The 16,801-nt window shown below is 34.1% G+C and overlaps 6 protein-coding genes across 9 annotated transcripts in view; 3 read left to right on the top strand and 3 right to left on the bottom strand.

Annotated features, from left to right (window-relative positions):
* Positions 1-3,563, top strand: part of LOC143201309 (agrin) — a 69,218-nt gene extending 65,655 nt beyond the window's left edge. Inside the window, exon 9 of the mRNA XM_076412299.1 lies at positions 2,697-3,563. Coding sequence (XP_076268414.1) covers positions 2,697-2,931 — 235 coding nt within the window. The 3' untranslated portion in view covers positions 2,932-3,563. The remainder of the gene's footprint in view (positions 1-2,696) is intronic.
* Positions 1-16,801, bottom strand: part of LOC143201314 (uncharacterized) — a 256,321-nt gene that overhangs the window by 59,986 nt on the left and 179,534 nt on the right. The gene's annotated exons all lie outside the window — the stretch shown is intronic.
* On the bottom strand, positions 6,471-12,755 carry LOC143201306 (anillin). 4 transcript variants are annotated; one of them, XM_076412291.1, is made up of 9 exons: positions 12,591-12,755; positions 12,119-12,244; positions 11,765-11,979; positions 11,313-11,675; positions 9,849-10,009; positions 9,602-9,792; positions 7,350-7,714; positions 7,001-7,283; positions 6,471-6,939 (listed from the first exon to the last, which is right to left on the bottom strand). In XM_076412291.1, exons 2-9 carry the CDS (start codon positions 12,228-12,230, stop codon positions 6,611-6,613), a joined length of 2,019 nt encoding a protein of 672 aa, XP_076268406.1. In that variant the 5' UTR covers positions 12,231-12,244; positions 12,591-12,755; the 3' UTR covers positions 6,471-6,610. The 4 variants fall into 4 exon arrangements, with proteins under 4 accessions (XP_076268406.1, XP_076268405.1, XP_076268404.1 ...); XM_076412290.1 differs by lacking the exon at positions 12,591-12,755 and adding an exon at positions 12,323-12,470 and having other exon boundaries at positions 11,771-11,979; XM_076412289.1 differs by lacking the exon at positions 12,591-12,755 and adding an exon at positions 12,323-12,470 and having other exon boundaries at positions 6,471-6,936.
* Positions 13,027-14,750, top strand: Sirt2 (Sirtuin 2). The gene is made up of 7 exons (XM_076412302.1): positions 13,027-13,174; positions 13,230-13,393; positions 13,515-13,611; positions 13,677-14,033; positions 14,081-14,273; positions 14,327-14,513; positions 14,577-14,750. Exons 1-7 carry the CDS (start codon positions 13,150-13,152, stop codon positions 14,670-14,672), a joined length of 1,119 nt encoding a protein of 372 aa, XP_076268417.1. The 5' UTR covers positions 13,027-13,149; the 3' UTR covers positions 14,673-14,750.
* On the top strand, positions 14,926-15,932 carry LOC143201321 (calcium and integrin-binding protein 1). Its single transcript, XM_076412311.1, has 5 exons — positions 14,926-15,091; positions 15,151-15,253; positions 15,308-15,455; positions 15,512-15,627; positions 15,681-15,932. The coding sequence occupies exons 1-5, from the start codon at positions 15,000-15,002 to the stop codon at positions 15,789-15,791; spliced, it is 570 nt and encodes a 189-aa protein (XP_076268426.1). The 5' UTR covers positions 14,926-14,999; the 3' UTR covers positions 15,792-15,932.
* Positions 15,877-16,791, bottom strand: LOC143201322 (ciliary microtubule inner protein 2C). Its single transcript, XM_076412312.1, has 4 exons — positions 16,564-16,791; positions 16,350-16,505; positions 16,186-16,295; positions 15,877-16,130 (listed from the first exon to the last, which is right to left on the bottom strand). The coding sequence occupies exons 1-4, from the start codon at positions 16,705-16,707 to the stop codon at positions 15,980-15,982; spliced, it is 561 nt and encodes a 186-aa protein (XP_076268427.1). The 5' UTR covers positions 16,708-16,791; the 3' UTR covers positions 15,877-15,979.

Here is a 16,801-nt window from a genome sequence, read left to right on the forward strand (position 1 = left end):
TTGAATCACTCTATCTATTGAAAAAAACCGCATCAAAATCCGTTGCGTAGTTTTAAAGATTTAAGCGCACATAGGGATATAGGGACAGAAAAGGCGACTTTGTTTTATACTATGTAGTGATATAAATGTGGAAAATACAAAATAGATAAAACGGATGGCAGCGGTGTTACCTGGGGACGAGGCTGGGACAGTCGATGGTGGCACGTCTGAACCAAACGATGGTCGGCTACTGAATGATCCAAAATACCCTTCAGTAATCTCCCAGACAAACATCTCGGGGTTGCCGGCTATGCTACAAAGTTTTCACATATTTTTTTATTTAAAATAATCAGATATTTGTGTATAATGTTGTTGTTGAGCTGATGTGACTGAAAATCGAAAGTCGTTCAGTGTAAAAGCTATTCAGTTTGTTTTTTTAAGCACTAACTGTAATATTATTGGTGTAATGGTTAAAACATTTAGCTTCCAAATGGAGGTCGCGGGTTCGATTCCCGGCGGGGACGATAACTCTTTGTTGTTGTTTCGTTAGAACATTTGTCAAATCACCTGGGCTGGGTAATGGACCGCGAGGCCCGAAGCGTTCCTTATTTTCATTCATTGTTTCTTTATTCCTATTTTTCCTTATACGGGCTGCAGCTTTATTTGGCCTACCCGTTGTAATATTAAATAAAATAACTGCGTAATATATTGGGAAAGAAATACTTAGGCCCATTTAGACATATGGTATTGAACTGTGGAGTACTATTAGCAAATCTAACATAGATATACTCCAGAGGTTCCAGAATATAATGTTGCGAGTCATCGTCGATGCCCCATATTACGTGCCCAACAAACTGATTCAGCGTGATATCCCCTTATAACCCATAATGAGTGTGATTCAAAGTGTTAGTGCGAAGTACTCTGAAAGATTATTAGTGCATCCTAATGCACTCGTCAAACAGTTAAATGTGTGCGAAGACCACCAGAAGGGTAGTGCTTAGGCTCAAACGCAAACTGCCATACGAACTGATTAATAGACAGATAGAGTCAGATTTCATAATAAGTTAGAATAGTCTTTAGAATAAGTTAGGATAGAGTTTAAAATAAGTTAGAATAGTATCTAGAATAAGATTTAGATTATAAGTTGTACAACAGATCACTTATTATATAACGGAAATCATATAATAATACTTATTGTTCACGGGCAAATTGTTAAAGTTAAGAGATTATCAAAAAAAATGCCAAAAGATGGCTCTAATAGCCATTAGACAGTTTACATTTCGTACTATAAAACGTATTTAATAGTTTTGTAAATGTGCAATGCCAATTTCGATAATCTACATCAGTTTGTGTTTATTATTTGCTAACCAGTTGTATTGACGTAAATCCAAATTATGTTTGGATACTCTCAACTAGAAGATCATATGCTATCTCTAATCATATACATCTTGTTCATTTCCCTGTAGTTTATGGCTGATTCAGTTTTGTTTAAACTCACGTCAAAAACGCTTTATTTTAGTTCCCTTCGATTCTGAATAGCATTTAAAGTATATATGGCCGTTTAGATTTCGTCTAGTTTATTATAACTCATTAAAAGTTTCTTCTTTCTTTGTTTCTGACAACTTTGGATTCCAAGTACTACAAAATCTGCTTCCTCTGTATTCACTGTCATAAGGGTCCTGCAGAAAATGAAATAACCTGGTAGGTTGGCTAAATAATTGGTATTGGATTATATATATATATATATATATATAATATATATATATATAGTCTTAGTGCGAAGTACTCTGAAAGATTATTAGTGCATCCTAATGCACTCGCAAAACAGTTAAATGTGTGCGAAGACGAAGGGTAGTGCTTAGGCTCAAACGCAAACTACCATACGAACTGATTAATACACAGATAGAGCCAGATTTCATATTAAGTTAGAATATTGTATATAAGTTAAATAATAATAAGATTTAGATTATAAACTGTACAACAGATCACTTATTATATAACGGAAATCATATAATAATACTTATTGTTCACGGGCAAATTGTTAAAGTTATAAGAGATTATCAAAAAAAATGCCAAAAGATGGCTCTAATAGCCATTAGACAGTTTACATTTCGTACTATAAAACGTATTTAATAGTTTTGTAAATGTGCAATGCCAATTTCGATAATCTACATCAGTTTGTGTTTATTATTTGCTAATCAGTTGTATTGACGTAAATCCAAATTATGTTTGGATACTCTCAACTAGAAGATCATATGCTATCTCTAATCATATACATCTTGTTCATTTCCCTGTAGTTTATGGCTGATTCAGTTTTGTTTAAACTCACGTCAAAAACGCTTTATTTTAGTTCCCTTCGATTCTGAATAGCATTTAAAGTATATATGGCCGTTTAGATTTCGTCTAGTTTATTATAACTCATTAAAAGTTTCTTCTTTCTTTGTTTCTGACAACTTTGGATTCCAAGTACTACAAAATCTGCTTCCTCTGTATTCACTGTCATAAGGGTCCTGCAGAAAATGAAATAACCTGGTAGGTTGGCTAAATAATTGGTATTGGATTATATATATATATATATATATATATATATATATATATATATATATATATATATATAAACACATCAGTTATTAATAATTTGCATGAATGAGAGAGATCCACGAGCTTCAAGCAGCATATGTTGCAATATTATAACAATAACAATTATTCCGTTGCAGAAAGCACGTCTTCGTCGTGCCGATGAAGCGGTGCATCTCCGGCTTTCTCTTCAAAGGCTGTCAAAAAATCTGTCCCACTTACTACGACCCAGTTTGCGGCACGGACAATATGACCTACAGTAACACGTGCTTCTTGGAAATCGAAAATTGTAGGTCGAGGTCGCTGGTCACCATGAAAAACATGGGTACCTGCGCGGAACCGATCAACGAGGTGCCGAAAAATTATCTCTACTAAGAGCCCGGCCGCCGCGACAACGAAAACTGGAAAGATTTGGATGGGTTTCCGGCCGCCGATCGCTTATAGTAGGTCCGCGGAATCCACACCGGAGATTCCGAATTCGAACGGTTAATTAACTTAATTTTTTTTTATTCTCGAGAGGATTTCTTGCCTTATTCAACGAAAACGTTGTGTGTATGGTGTAACACGCTGTGTATCTGTCCAAAATAATATAGTATCCGTGATATATAAACTAAATTAGTTTAGTACTAAGCCCTTAATATTAAAAAAAAAACGTCCCGGGCTAATCTAACTCAGAAAAACAACCGGAAATTTTCTGATTTGGATTATCCCACGTAATAATATATATACTATAAAAATAATTCTATTTATCAGAATTATGCTGTGTTATTATTATATCTGTCTTTGTTTTATTACTCACTGCCCAAGGCTACTACGATATATCGTCGGAACGAAATTTTTATAAAAATTGTGCCAATTATTTAGCAATAATGGATTTTATTTATTATTATTATTATTATTATTATTATTCTTTTAATAACTGTAATAGTATCTTAATATTTGATTGTAATAGTCATGCCTTTTGTGGATGTATACTTTTATAAATAAAGTGTTTTTTTTAATTTCAACAACAATTGTTTTAATGTTAAAACACCCATAACGAATTTTGATATATTATCGACATTTATTAACTTTTAGGTCGTCTGTGACAATCTGTAAGAACATAAAACTGATTCAACGAATATGACTACTTTTTTAAGTAATAAAATTACTCTATCAATTATTACTGTGTTACTCATACCTATAAAATTACTATTTTTTATCCCTTGTATAAAAAGAAATTTCCCAAGATTACCATACGTGTGATTGCTTAAATGGAAATGGAAACGAAATATGGAAAAAGTGCTAAAATATTTTACCTATAGCATAAAGTAAGATTTGTGACATAAAGAGAAAAAAGCTGTTTTTGTAAAAATACACTTTTCGTTATATATCTTAGAAACTAAATGTTGTTCAAAAATAATTATACGATCGTTGGTTTCAACGTCAAATTCTCTATAGTCTCAGTAATTTTCATCGGCTGCTTTTTAAAGATATATGACATAAATAAAAGTCAACTCGTTTTCTGAATATATACTTTTCACTATTGATTCAGCTCAAAAGTCTCTATTATTTCTTTAATTTTCATTAATTTGCGATTATTTGAACAGAAATGACAACAAAAAACTGAATGGCAACATTTTTACCTCTTGGATAAAGATAATATATTCAAGATATATGCATTTTGGGTTAAAACAAACTAAAACCCATGTAAAATTACTTTAGAATTTGTATATTTCAAGATATATGTGTCACATGTGACATACAATATCATCTTTAAAACATGAAATGACTCTCAAGAAAGGTGTTACCTCTAAGAAATATAGTGATTCTTTTAAAAATTGTAAATTTGTTTCAAATGTAATTACTTCTTAATAAATACAAGGATTTTAGTACAACTTTCTTAAAAAAAGATGATAACTCTAATAAAACAGGTAATAACTCCTTTTAGATATTCAATAATTCTTAAGATATATTCCCACTATCCTAAAAATGGTTTATAAAGAACCCTTGAACCATTGATTCCTTAGTAAAAGCGCATATTTATTAAGAAACTTAATAGTTCCTTAAGACATGTGATAACTCTTTTAACATATTCAATGAATCTTAAGAAATCTTCTCAATTATGCTAGAAATTGTTTATAAAGAACCCTTGAAGAATATATCTTTTAATCCTAATTTTTTTGTTAAGAAAAGTAATAACACCTTTAAGAAACGCAACGACTCTTGAGAAACTTTATACCTGTCTTAACAAATACATTTACTTTATTAAGAAATAAAATTATTCTAATTAAATATGAAATAACACTTTTGATAATTGCTATGATTTTAGTACAATTTTCTTAAAAAAATATGATAAATCTAATAAAACAGGTAATAACTCCTTTTAGATATTCAATAAGTCTTAAGAAATATTCTCACTATCCTAAAAATGGTTTATAAATAACCCTTGAACCATAGATTCCTTGGTAAAAGTGCATATTTATTAAGAAACTTAATAGTTCCAATTGACTCCTTTAAGAAATGCAGTGACTCTTGAGAAATGTTATAACTGGCTTAAGAAATAGAATTACTTTATCAAGAATTAAAATTATTCTAATAAGATATGAAATAACTCTTTTAATAAATGCAAGGATTTTATTACAGCTTTCTTAAAAAACATGACGACTCTTAAGACATGTGATAACACTTTTAACATATTCAATGAATCTTAAGAAATCTTCTCAATTATGCTAGAAATTGTTTATAAAGAACCCTTGAAGAATATATCTTTTAATCCTAATTTCTTTGTTAAGAAAAGTAATAACACCTTTAAGAAACGCAACGAATCTTGAGAAATTTTATACCTGTCTTAACAAATACATTTACTTTATTAAGAAATAAAATTATTCTAATTAAATATGAAATAACACTTTTGATAATTGCTATGATTTTAGTACAATTTTCTTTAAAAAATATGATAACTCTAATAAAACAGGTAATAACTCCTTTTAGATATTCAATAAGTCTTAAGAAATATTCTCACTATCCTAAAAATGGTTTATAAATAACCCTTGAACCATAGATTCCTTGGTAAAAGTGCATATTTATTAAGAAACTTAATAGTTCCAATTGACTCCTTTAAGAAATGCAGTGACTCTTGAGAAATGTTATAACTGGCTTAAGAAATACAATTACTTTATCAAGAATTAAAATTATTCTAATAAGATATGAAATAACTCTTTTGATAAATGCAAGGATTTTATTACAGCTTTCTTAAAAAACATGACGACTCTTAAGACATGTGATAACACTTTTAACATATTCAATGAATCTTAAGAAATCTTCTCAATTATGCTAGAAATTGTTTATAAAGAACCCTTGAAGAATATATCTTTTAATCCTAATTTCTTTGTTAAGAAAAGTAATAACACCTTTAAGAAACGCAACGACTCTTGAGAAATTTTATACCTGTCTTAACAAATACACTTACCTTATTAAGAAATAAAATTATTCTAATTAGATATTGAAATAACACTTTAATATATATTGCTATAAGTTTAGTACAATTTTCTTTAAAAACATGATAACTCTTTTAACATATGTGATAAGTCTTTTAAGATATTCAGTGACTCTTAAGAAATATTATATTGCCAACAACTAGAAATTGTTTATGAAGAAACCTTGAAGGAAATGTCCTTTCATGAAATTTGTTTCTTTGAAAATGCGATGACTCTTTCAATAAATTCGATAATCTTAATATAATTAGTTAAAAAACAGCATAACTATGGATTCAAATGGAATATAAATAAAACTCGTGAGGTGATAATGGTACGTCTATATTTGTGAACAATATAAAAGGTTTTTAAAGTTACATAGTAAGAAAATCAAAACGAGATTTACACTTCCGAGATAAGTATCGATCATCACTTAAATTAACTTCTCAAATAAACTTACTCAATAAACATGATCATATCGAAAATACTGTACATAATACTAAAGACTAAATCAACAGCTTAATCAGGTCCGAAAGTAAATCCGTATATACAAGGGAAAATTCATATACCTTATCGCGAAAGGTAAGTCAAAGAGGGGCCTACAGCTCGGTGCAGTCGATCCTTCCCCAGGCTTTCAGGGTGCCGATTACGAAGCTGATCTCCTCGAACCATTTCTCCTTCTCCTCCAGGGTGTCGGCCGACAGGAAGTACTTGATCAGATCGTCGGGACCTTTTATTAGCAGATGCAGTGTCTTCGGTCGGGGGCACAGGCTCCGATCGGCCGGGATCACTTCCTCCATCGCCTGCCCCAGATCGATCGCTCCTATGGGGTCCGACGAGGATTCCTCCGACGGGTAGTTCCAGTATTTCAGTATCGGCCCCTCCAGCATGCACCACCTGCGATTCCAGACTAGATGGGTCTTCTCTTCTGGAAGCAGACGTGTGAACGTAGAGCTCGGATCGGCGAGGACGGTTTCGGGATACTTTACCTGTACCGATGGTGAGAAACCCAGTGGATTTATTGGTGAGCTCCACCGAGGGGACGAGGGAGGCGGTGAAGTAACCTTCTAGGGATGAGCACAAGGGGACGTGGTGCATCCGGAAATGCGTCTTGTGTCTGTCTGTACAGGAGATGTTGCACATTCCCCATAATGTGAAGGCGGACGGTTTGATGCTGAACGAGGCGTCTGGGATGTAGAGGCTTCGTCTGGATGAGGTGTGATGCAGCTGGAAGAAGCTTCTGGGCGATGGGCACGGTTTGGTTTTGCGGTCCTGCGTCAGAAATGTTAATTAGTAACTTCTTGCCAAACTAACATACAACATTCGCCAAATAATTACCTTTTTATGCTGGGACTTGGCATCTTCTCCATTATCGACATGACCGACTTTCATAGAATAAACGGACACCGTCATATCGAAACTGGTTCTCAATCCATTTAGAACGAATTTATTCCCAACTTTGACCTCTCCATTCTTGTCCGCGGTCAGGACCCTGCTGGAGAGTACCGTTTTCCCGCATCGAACTATCACCACGAAGTACTCGTCGAAGTCCTTCTTGGTCCCGACCTCGGTCACTATGTCGCCCTTCAGGTAGTAGACGATATTCGACAGTTGCAACGTGCCGGAATAGCGGTCGGTCTGCTTCTCGCTCTTGATGCACTCGGAAATTTCGATTGCCGCTTGAACGGCTTCCTTGGTGCAAGCTAAACAGTGTAAAGAGAAGTATACAATAATCAGAAGGTAATTTTTGTCTATATTGACCTCTCTTGTTCTACCTACGGTACATAGAATCGACCATGTTAAAATTTACTATCGATCGAGTGAAAATAAAAAAAACTTCTAGAATATTTAAATTTTGTGATGCATCAGTAACTCTATGACAGTAAGAATTAAATTGTTGTGTTATTTTTAGCGTTGTAACATGTATTGGTTTTGAAATACGAAAGAACAAAGGTAAGTGTGGAATGTAAGTTAAAATAACCGAACAGCATCAACTTTGTTTGTAGTGGCAACATTGCCTGTAAACTTGTAATAAAATATTTTCAAGGATGCTAAATACGAATTAACATATGCCAAAATTTCACATTGTTACATTTGTTAGGTTTTTGGTATCAACATTTATGGCCATCGACACATATCGATCATAAAAATTATCGATATATTGAAATATTTTTTTGCCCGATAGTTATAAATGAGAGTATCGAACTTTTGTTTTGGAATTTAGAATATAGATCGGAATATATCGATATTTTTGCCTGATATATTGATTTTTTTCAGAGAAGTATCGATAAGTGTAAATGAGAAACGAAATTTTGTTTTGGGATTTCGTATAAAAAGTGGAATATATCGATATTATAAAAATATCGATATATTGAAATATCTATTTTTTTTGTCCGATATATCGATATTCTTTTCAAACTATCGATAAGTGGAAATGAGAATCGAAATTTTGTTTTGTGATTTCGTATAAAGAGTGGAATATATCACCATTATAAAAATATCGATATTTTTGCCCGATATATCGATATTTTTTCAAAGAAATATCGATAGTTATAAATGAGAGTATCGAACTTTTGTTTTGGGATTTAGAATATAGATTGGAATATATCGATATTTTTACCCGATATATTGATTTTTTTTAGAGAAGTATCGATAAGCGTAAATGAGAATCGAAATTTTGTTTTGAGATTTCATATAAAGAGTGGAATATATCAACATTAGAAAAATATCGATATATTGAAATATCGATATTATTTGCCCGATATATCGATATTTTTTTCAAAGTATCGATAAGTGTAAATGAGAATCGAAATTTTGTTTTGTGATTTCGTATAAAGAGTGGAATATATCACCATTATAAAAATATCGATATTTTTGCCCGATATATCGATATTTTTTCAAAGAAATGTCGATAGTTATAAATGAGAGTATAGAACTTTTGTTTTGGGATTTTGTATAAAGAGTGGAATATATCGACATTATAAAAATATCGATAGATTGAAATATCGATATTTTTGTATCGATGATATTCGATTTGATATCGATATATTGAAATATCGATATTTTTTGCCGGATATATCGATATTTTTTTCATAGTATCGATAAGTGTAAATGAGAATCGAAATTTTGTTTTGGAATTTTGTATAAAGAGTGAAATATATCGACATTATAAAAATATCGATATTTTTGCCCGATATATCGATATTTTTTCAAAGAAATGTCGATAGTTATAAATGAGAGTATCGAACTTTTGTTTTGGGATTTAGAATACAGATTGGAATATATCGATATTTTTGCCCGATATATCGATTTTTTTCAGAGAAGTATCGATAAGTGTAAATGAGAATCGAAATTTTGTTTTGGGATTTCGTATAAGGAGTGGAATATATCGACATTATAAAAATATCGATATATTGAAATACTGATATTTTTTGCCGGATATATCGATATTTTTTTCAAAGTATCGATAAGTGTAAATGAGAGTATCGAACTTTTGTTTCGGGATTTGGATGTTTTTTTTAAATATCGATATATTGAAATATCGATATTTCTCTCTGCGGCGGACATCCCTATACGCTAGTGACACTTACTGGCAACCAGGAGAATCTTCTCTGCTTCGATGTGGGCGGGGCTGCCGAAATTCCCGGTATCCTTGCAGTAGGACAGGGCCTTGGAAGCTTGGAATATAACGCCATTTTGGACGAACAACTCCTGCATCAGGTTCTCGTCGCTTGGATCCAAGCCGGGGGTGAAAGATTGGCATACGCTCTTTCCGCAGTTCCTGCAAATGAGGTAGTGATAAATAGCGTTGACGGATGCTAGCGGGCCGGGGCTTACTTGTCTTTAACCGTCGAACTTTTGTCACGAAACGAACAAGCTCGTCTTATGCTCTTCCGCATCGAACTGTATATGGAGCCGGCCTTGGACAGGATGGTCGACTTGCTGGGGCTGTCCAGGTTTTGCGACTTGCACATTCTCGTACTGTGAAATCTAGGATCCTATGTAGCGCAAGTGATAACAAATATAAGTAAAAAGCGTCAAAATAAAAAGTCATTTATCGAAACTATAGGGTATTATATAGAGGTTTAACTTAACTAAACGAAGCCAAGGAAATGTTTTGCTCAGTTCCACCAATGCAAGCACTGTGACCAGTTGTTTTTTTTTACAGAAATGCAACAAAAGGAATCATGAAAATATTACCCACAGTTTAAAACCAATATATATATATATATATATATATATATATATATATATATATATATATATATATATATATATATATATATATATATATATAAACAACAATAGTATGCCGCAATATATAGTTTTTTGAAAATTCGTCTTAGAATCACACAATATTCCTCATTCTTCTCATTTTATTCTGGTTAAAAAGAGACACAATGCTGTTTGATTAGTTCGAACACTTAAACGAATGAGCCCGTCAAAGTCGTCCGGTTGTCAGACGTATGCAAAATTCTTGAACTGCAACCTATAAACTATTATGGCTGTATAATTAAGTGCAGTTTTTAGATGTACTCTAAGTTAAAATAAACTTTGTTTTACTTGACAACATTTTTGTTCAATTATTTTATTTAGATTAAAACTTTGTTGTATATCAAAGCCAAACTGAACTAAATCTCAAAGTTGATGCGGCAACATTGCGACGTTTTGATATCATAAATTTAAATGACGTATGTAAAAAATAACTTTGAACAGACTATAGATCCAAATTTTGTTGCCCTTGAGCCAAAATGAGAAGGAAAATATGGTCTGGTATTAAAACGATTTTACAAACTGCAATAGGCAATACATTATACATCTTGATGACGTCATTTCGCAAAAAATTAACATTTTTAGAAAATAAGGATGATGGCTCCGAAGAAAAATAATCGATAAATCGATATATCAGAGAACGAAAAAAATATCGATACTTTTCTTAACCTATCGATATTTCTTCACTCCAGCCCTAATTTTCCACGAAAAAATATTTTGGACGGTGAAGAGATCTCAAAACAAGTTCTATACGCAGCTCCAGACCTACTTTTCACGAAAAAAATGTTGATGACCTGTGGATAAAATATCACAACGAAAATTCGATACTCTCCTTCAAAATCAAAGGTTTTTAACGTCGGTATTTTAATATGAAATCTCTTACAACTATCGATACTTTTTTTAAAGAAATATCAATATTTTTCTTCATCCCTAACCCGTAATGTTACTGACGGTATCACAAGTTGACGCCCGTCAAAACCGGTATCTGTCAAATAAAACGGTCGAGAATGAGCAATCAAGAGCCCTCACCAAAGATTGCGTGTCCAAGGAGACGTCTCCGAGAGCATCCTTGAGGAACTTCTTCGCATCGTACTCCAGATCGATGGAGACGATCGTAGAGTCCAGGAACGTATCCTCCGCGGAAGTGTCTTTGTTCAGGTCGTCGGTGGAGTGCAGGAAATCGAACTCGTTGTCGGACTTGGTGGGAAACAACAAGGAGAAATAACTTCTGCCGTCGTACAGATCGTCAGGCGTGTTGATGGTGCGCAAGCTGCCCGCCGAATAGTTAGAGCTGGCGCCGTCGTCGTCCGTACTGCGAGAATCCCTGGACACCCTCCTGTGATAGATACGATTGATGCAGTCGGTTAACTGATCCTCATATTTATCATTAACCTGAATCAAGAGGAACCCACGTTAACGCTCAAAAATTCGGCCCGCTGAAACTTTTCAATATCTTAACAATATAATTAGCATGCATTTACATTTACCAGCTGATGAATCACACTGCATTGGCTACGCTGCTGGTCTCTGATCAACGCCTTCTTGCCCATGATGATCCTGGGTCTTCTGGGTCGGTGCTTAGGCGAACGCGAGACGCTGCACACGGACTCCTTCGAACCCCCCGGATTAATCGCTGTACTCTCTTTCTGTGACGCCCCATTCTGTTCAGCAGATACGGCAACGTTCTCATCATTATCTAAATTACATTACAGAACACAAAACTAAACTAGAAAACTCTAAAAACCAGTTAAAACCAAAAATGTCTGTCAAACTTCTTTGACAGCTGTCAAATTTCCACCGAAATAACGATTTTGTCAATAGTATTATCAGCTTACCCGGTTTCACTTTACCATCAGTGTTAGACGTATGTTCGTCGATATCTTGCGGAGTCGCCAATGATCCAGAAGCCGCAGACGTCAAAGACACCCGAGATCGCACTTCCGACATCCTAACTGTCGGACCTGCAAAACAAAACGTAAATTACAGTTGTCACCACACCGCCACTTGTATTGTTAGTGTGAATTCGCCCCTTAACTCACAACCAATATCTGGAATATCCTGTATCTTGTACAAAATATCCTTTACTAATATTTTAATTTGATCCATAATCGTCACACCAACTCGTGAAATTATTGAAACTAGCTCACGGTCTAGTTTACTGCAAAATACCTTGCGAGTTAAAAAAAAGTGATACTAAATCGAGTCGTCTTTGGGAAAAAAATGAAAATAAACAAACGTTTTTCATCCTTATATTTAGACAGATTATTTTCATTGGAGTATATATTACTATAGGAAAATCATACTTACCTCGATATATAATCGATAAAAATCCACCACTATAACTGTAACAATTTCCACATCTTTTTGCTAAAAACCAATTGGCGTTCAATCGTTTCTAAACGGTTAGTCAGTAAAAGGGCCAACAAATCAATTAAATGTTATCTCTGTATAAACAAAAGTCTCTTTGCCAATAATCAGCGCAAACACTATTATTTACAATTAGATACAAAATAGTTATCAATCATAAAATTCTTTTGTAATTTGTTCATTAATTAAGAACATATTGCCGGTTATATATAAATGTTAATCCGTCATAAACTACACCCAAAAATATTTTTTATTATAACCATCACAAAAATTGATAATATTAAAATTAATAAAATTTCGGCATGACGTCATTGCGAAATATATTCGGACATTAAATTAAAAGGGCTTAAAACAATTGCTTTCTCTGTCCACCAATCTCGCTCCTCGTCTACGTTATGTCTGACACATGTCAATTAATTCCAAATAATGTTTTGTGTTTACATTCGTTATTTACAAATATAAATTGGATTTTAAATAAATATTGATACTAACAGAAAATATGTCCGACAATGAAAATCCAATGAGTAAGTTCAAAGAGATATTTCATTAATACATGGCGTTTAATCGATCGATCATTAGGTAAAGATAAAGCGTCGGCAGAAACGGACTCGAATTCCGACTCATCAAAAGACGACGATGGCCGACCCGGAACATCATCTTCCGTCTTTAATTTCGTGTCGAAGATTCAACGCGAATTAGAGCAAAAATTAGGATTAGGCGACGACAAAGATGATTTGACCAAGGTATATAACCTCAAAATGTATTGACCTTTGCCCGTTTCGACCTTTTATTTACGTTATGTTTCGTCCTTTACTTAAGCCAAATCTATTGGCTAATTGTTTTTGTAGCTTCCGTCTGTTGCAGGTATTAGACGATGTCAACTTAGATGGTATAGTTGATTACATTAAAAAAAAGAACTGCAAAAATATTATTACCTTGGCAGGGGCTGGCATTTCTACCGGTAAATAAAATTCCAATTAGATTATTATATAAAAGGAATGTGACTATAAAAGGGGTCTATTACAGCCGCAGGGATCCCTGACTTTCGATCACCCGGAACTGGACTCTATGATAATCTGCAGAAATATAACCTACCTCATCCCCAAGCAATTTTTGAGTTGGATTTTTTTCATGAAAACCCAAAACCATTCTTCGTGCTGGCAAAAGAACTTTATCCTGGTTCGTTCAAACCAACAAGAAGTCATTATTTTATTAGGTTGTTGCACGAAAAAGGCTTACTATTAAGACACTATACTCAGAATATCGATACATTGGAAAGGGTAGCTGGAATACCCGAGGATAAACTAATTGAAGCTCATGGAACATTCTATACGGGTCATTGTTTAGCTTGTAGGCAGAAATATACCTTAGACTGGATGAAAGGTAAGATACCAAGTTAATTAAGATCAATATTAGTCAGTTGTTTGCAGAAAGGATATTCAAAGATGAAATTCCTATTTGTGAGAAATGCCCAGGTGTGGTAAAACCCGACATAGTTTTCTTTGGAGAGAACTTACCTGAGAAATTCTCATCTGCTATGTCCAGTGATTTTGATAACTGTGATTTATTAGTAATTCTCGGTTCATCGTTGGTAGTACAACCCTTTGCATCTCTAGTCGACATGTAAGGCTTAATCACTGACACGAAATAATTATTTTTAAGTCGTGTTATTATAGGCCTCCTTCAACTGTTCCGAGATTGTTAATAAATCGCGAAAAAGTCGGCCGAAGGACCGGTATTATGGCGATGCTGGGGATCAATGGCGGCTTAGAATTTGATAAAAAAGGAAATACTCGTGACGTAGCTTGGTTGGGGGATTGCGATGAGGGCTGTCAAGTTTTTGCCGATAAGTTAGGCTGGGGGGTAAGTGATAAAATCGACTAGATTCGACAAATTTGCGCCTAATACCCAAATATCTTATCACAGGATGAATTAAAAGATTTGCAAAAGAAAGAACATGACAGGATCGATAAGGAGAGTGAGAAGGCTGGTAAGAAAACGGAATCGAAGAGTTGCAATTAATATATATATGTTCGTCAGATACTGCATAAGTATCAATTTTGTTGTAATAGTTAAGAAGTTTAATAAATGTTTTTTTTTTCACCTTAAGTTTTATTTCTATGGGAAATTGTTGCACTAGATGCATGATTACACAGACAGCATTATCTTATCAAAGCAAACATCATGACGTGGGATATTACTGTGTTTTGATTAAGGTTTTTTTGATAATAAGAAAAATAAAAATCATAATTAAAGAGAAAAGCCTATTACAATGGAATGTCGCAAGTTTATCTTATCTTTTAACGCCATAAGATTGTGCCAGTTCTAATCAGAGTAGTCCATGGAAAAATGGGTAACAGCAAAAGTTTTGCAGGGTTAACTGAAGATTTATTGGAGGAATATATTATTTTCACCTATCTGAGCAAATCCGAAATTTTACAGTAAGTTCGCAACAAAAAAAAAACATTAATTTTGTTATTGGCATTGTTGTACGTTACAGTCTATACAAAACTTTCGGACAGATAGAGGCGCGAGGGCAGCTGTCCGATCTCAATTTTCGATTTCCTTACGACGCCATCGAAAGCCTTTTCCCGCAACTTAAAGTAAGTTTTTCTTCACGGAACAATAACATCTCTAACAATGGACAATCGTTACAGTACAACCCGTTCAGGGATCGCATCTTTACCGTGTTCTCCTCGCAGAAGGATGGGAGAATGTCTTTCGAAGACGTTTTAGATTTGTGCTCGGCCATGTCGGAGAAATGCCCCGACAACGTCAAGGCGGCTTGGGCTTTTCATATTTTCGGTAAATATCCGTCACCGCTAAAAAACTGGTAACTTTTTCCGCATTAAACTGTTCAGATTTCGATGAGGATGGTTTTGTTGGAGAAGAGGATCTCAAGATGGTCGTCAGCCGATTGACTGAAGGACCCGATATGTGTCTAACCGAAGTGGAACAAAAGCACATCGTCGATACGGTGAGCGCCAAATTTTTCTTCTAAATTTGACATTAACGTCGTCTCGATTTTAGTTGTTCGAGCAAATGGACCTCGAAGCATCCGGCAAAATCACCGCGCAAGAATTTATTCACGCCGTGGGCAAAATGTCAGAATTCCCGCAATCGTTCAGTTTCCGTTTATAATATGTCAGTTTATTGTTGTTATGTTATTTTATCGCCCCAATGTTTCCATGTTTTTAAGGGACGAAAAAACAAATACGTATAATTAGATACACATTTTATGTAGTATTTTTTAACAAAATAAAATCAGATTAAAAACGAAAATATGATATACTATTTAAAGATAACAAATATTTCCAGTTGTCATGGATTTAATCCCGCCCTGTGATACTATTTTTATTATAAACTCCAGTGAGAGCTCTAGATGGAAGTGCCGGCAAACGGTTAGTTCTTCCATAAGACAATGGGAACACTATAGGATCCTTGTACTTAGTGTAATAAGTAGGATATTTGAGATACACACTAAAAATAATAACAATAATAATATAACAGAAACATAACAATTGATTTAGTTTACCTAGTCGGATCTAGAGGGCATTGGTACAAATAATCGGATCGTTTGAAATAATCTAGGGGATGTAGCGCTCCGTGGTGATCTTTGTACTGTTCACGATGCATCTGACAGGCCTAATATATTAAACGATATTTTCTATGAGATACTATGCGTCGTACACTTTTTACCGTATAAAAATCATCAACCTCTTGCTGCCGGCCCGCATCCAACATGCTGATATTGGATTGTGGCAATTTCAAATATTTACCAGAATTTTTATATATGGACACATCAGGATGAGGAGTATGAACGGTATCTGATGACACCCATACATTTTTCGGAACCTATAACACGTAACCGATTTAGACTCTTTAATAACGCAAGACAAAATGATTGGGTCACTCTAAATCTGGATATAGTTTCGTTTCTAAAATCATTGAAATATTCTCGGTGTCCGATTTGGTAAGAATCGATCTGTCCTGGTGGGCTCGCACCCGTGAACACGGGTTCTAACGTAGGAGGATAATGGGTCGCACTAATAGACATAGTAGCTTTTTTACTGTAAATTTGGAAAATGGACTGGTCAATGTCAAAACGACTGACATCAACGAAACGACACAAAGGTTAAACTATAATGAGT

Source organism: Rhynchophorus ferrugineus, unplaced genomic scaffold (genome assembly GCF_030347505.1).
Source record: "Rhynchophorus ferrugineus isolate W39M unplaced genomic scaffold, kcgeb_rfMv2 rfM8, whole genome shotgun sequence".
Taxonomy (NCBI): Eukaryota; Metazoa; Arthropoda; class Insecta; order Coleoptera; family Curculionidae; genus Rhynchophorus; species Rhynchophorus ferrugineus.

Coding starts and splice junctions, on each gene's coding strand:
- LOC143201306 (XM_076412288.1), bottom strand. CDS start 12,389: ATGGATCAAATTAAAATATTAGTAAAGGATATTTTGTACAAGATACAG. Junction 11,980..12,118: donor TGATGGTAAAGTGAAACCGG/GTAAGCTGATAA, acceptor AATGTAATTTAG/ATAATGATGAGAACGTTGCC. Junction 10,010..11,312: donor CCTTGGACACGCAATCTTTG/GTGAGGGCTCTT, acceptor TGCGCTACATAG/GATCCTAGATTTCACAGTAC.
- Sirt2 (XM_076412302.1), top strand. CDS start 13,150: ATGTCCGACAATGAAAATCCAATGA. Junction 14,034..14,080: donor TACCTTAGACTGGATGAAAG/GTAAGATACCAA, acceptor AGTTGTTTGCAG/AAAGGATATTCAAAGATGAA. Junction 14,514..14,576: donor CCGATAAGTTAGGCTGGGGG/GTAAGTGATAAA, acceptor ATCTTATCACAG/GATGAATTAAAAGATTTGCA.
- LOC143201321 (XM_076412311.1), top strand. CDS start 15,000: ATGGGTAACAGCAAAAGTTTTGCAGGGTTAACTGAAGATTTATTGGAG. Junction 15,254..15,307: donor GCCTTTTCCCGCAACTTAAA/GTAAGTTTTTCT, acceptor CAATCGTTACAG/TACAACCCGTTCAGGGATCG. Junction 15,628..15,680: donor AAAAGCACATCGTCGATACG/GTGAGCGCCAAA, acceptor TCTCGATTTTAG/TTGTTCGAGCAAATGGACCT.
- LOC143201322 (XM_076412312.1), bottom strand. CDS start 16,707: ATGTCTATTAGTGCGACCCATTATCCTCCTACGTTAGAACCCGTGTTC. Junction 16,296..16,349: donor AGGTTGATGATTTTTATACG/GTAAAAAGTGTA, acceptor TTAATATATTAG/GCCTGTCAGATGCATCGTGA. Junction 16,131..16,185: donor TGCCCTCTAGATCCGACTAG/GTAAACTAAATC, acceptor TATTATTTTTAG/TGTGTATCTCAAATATCCTA.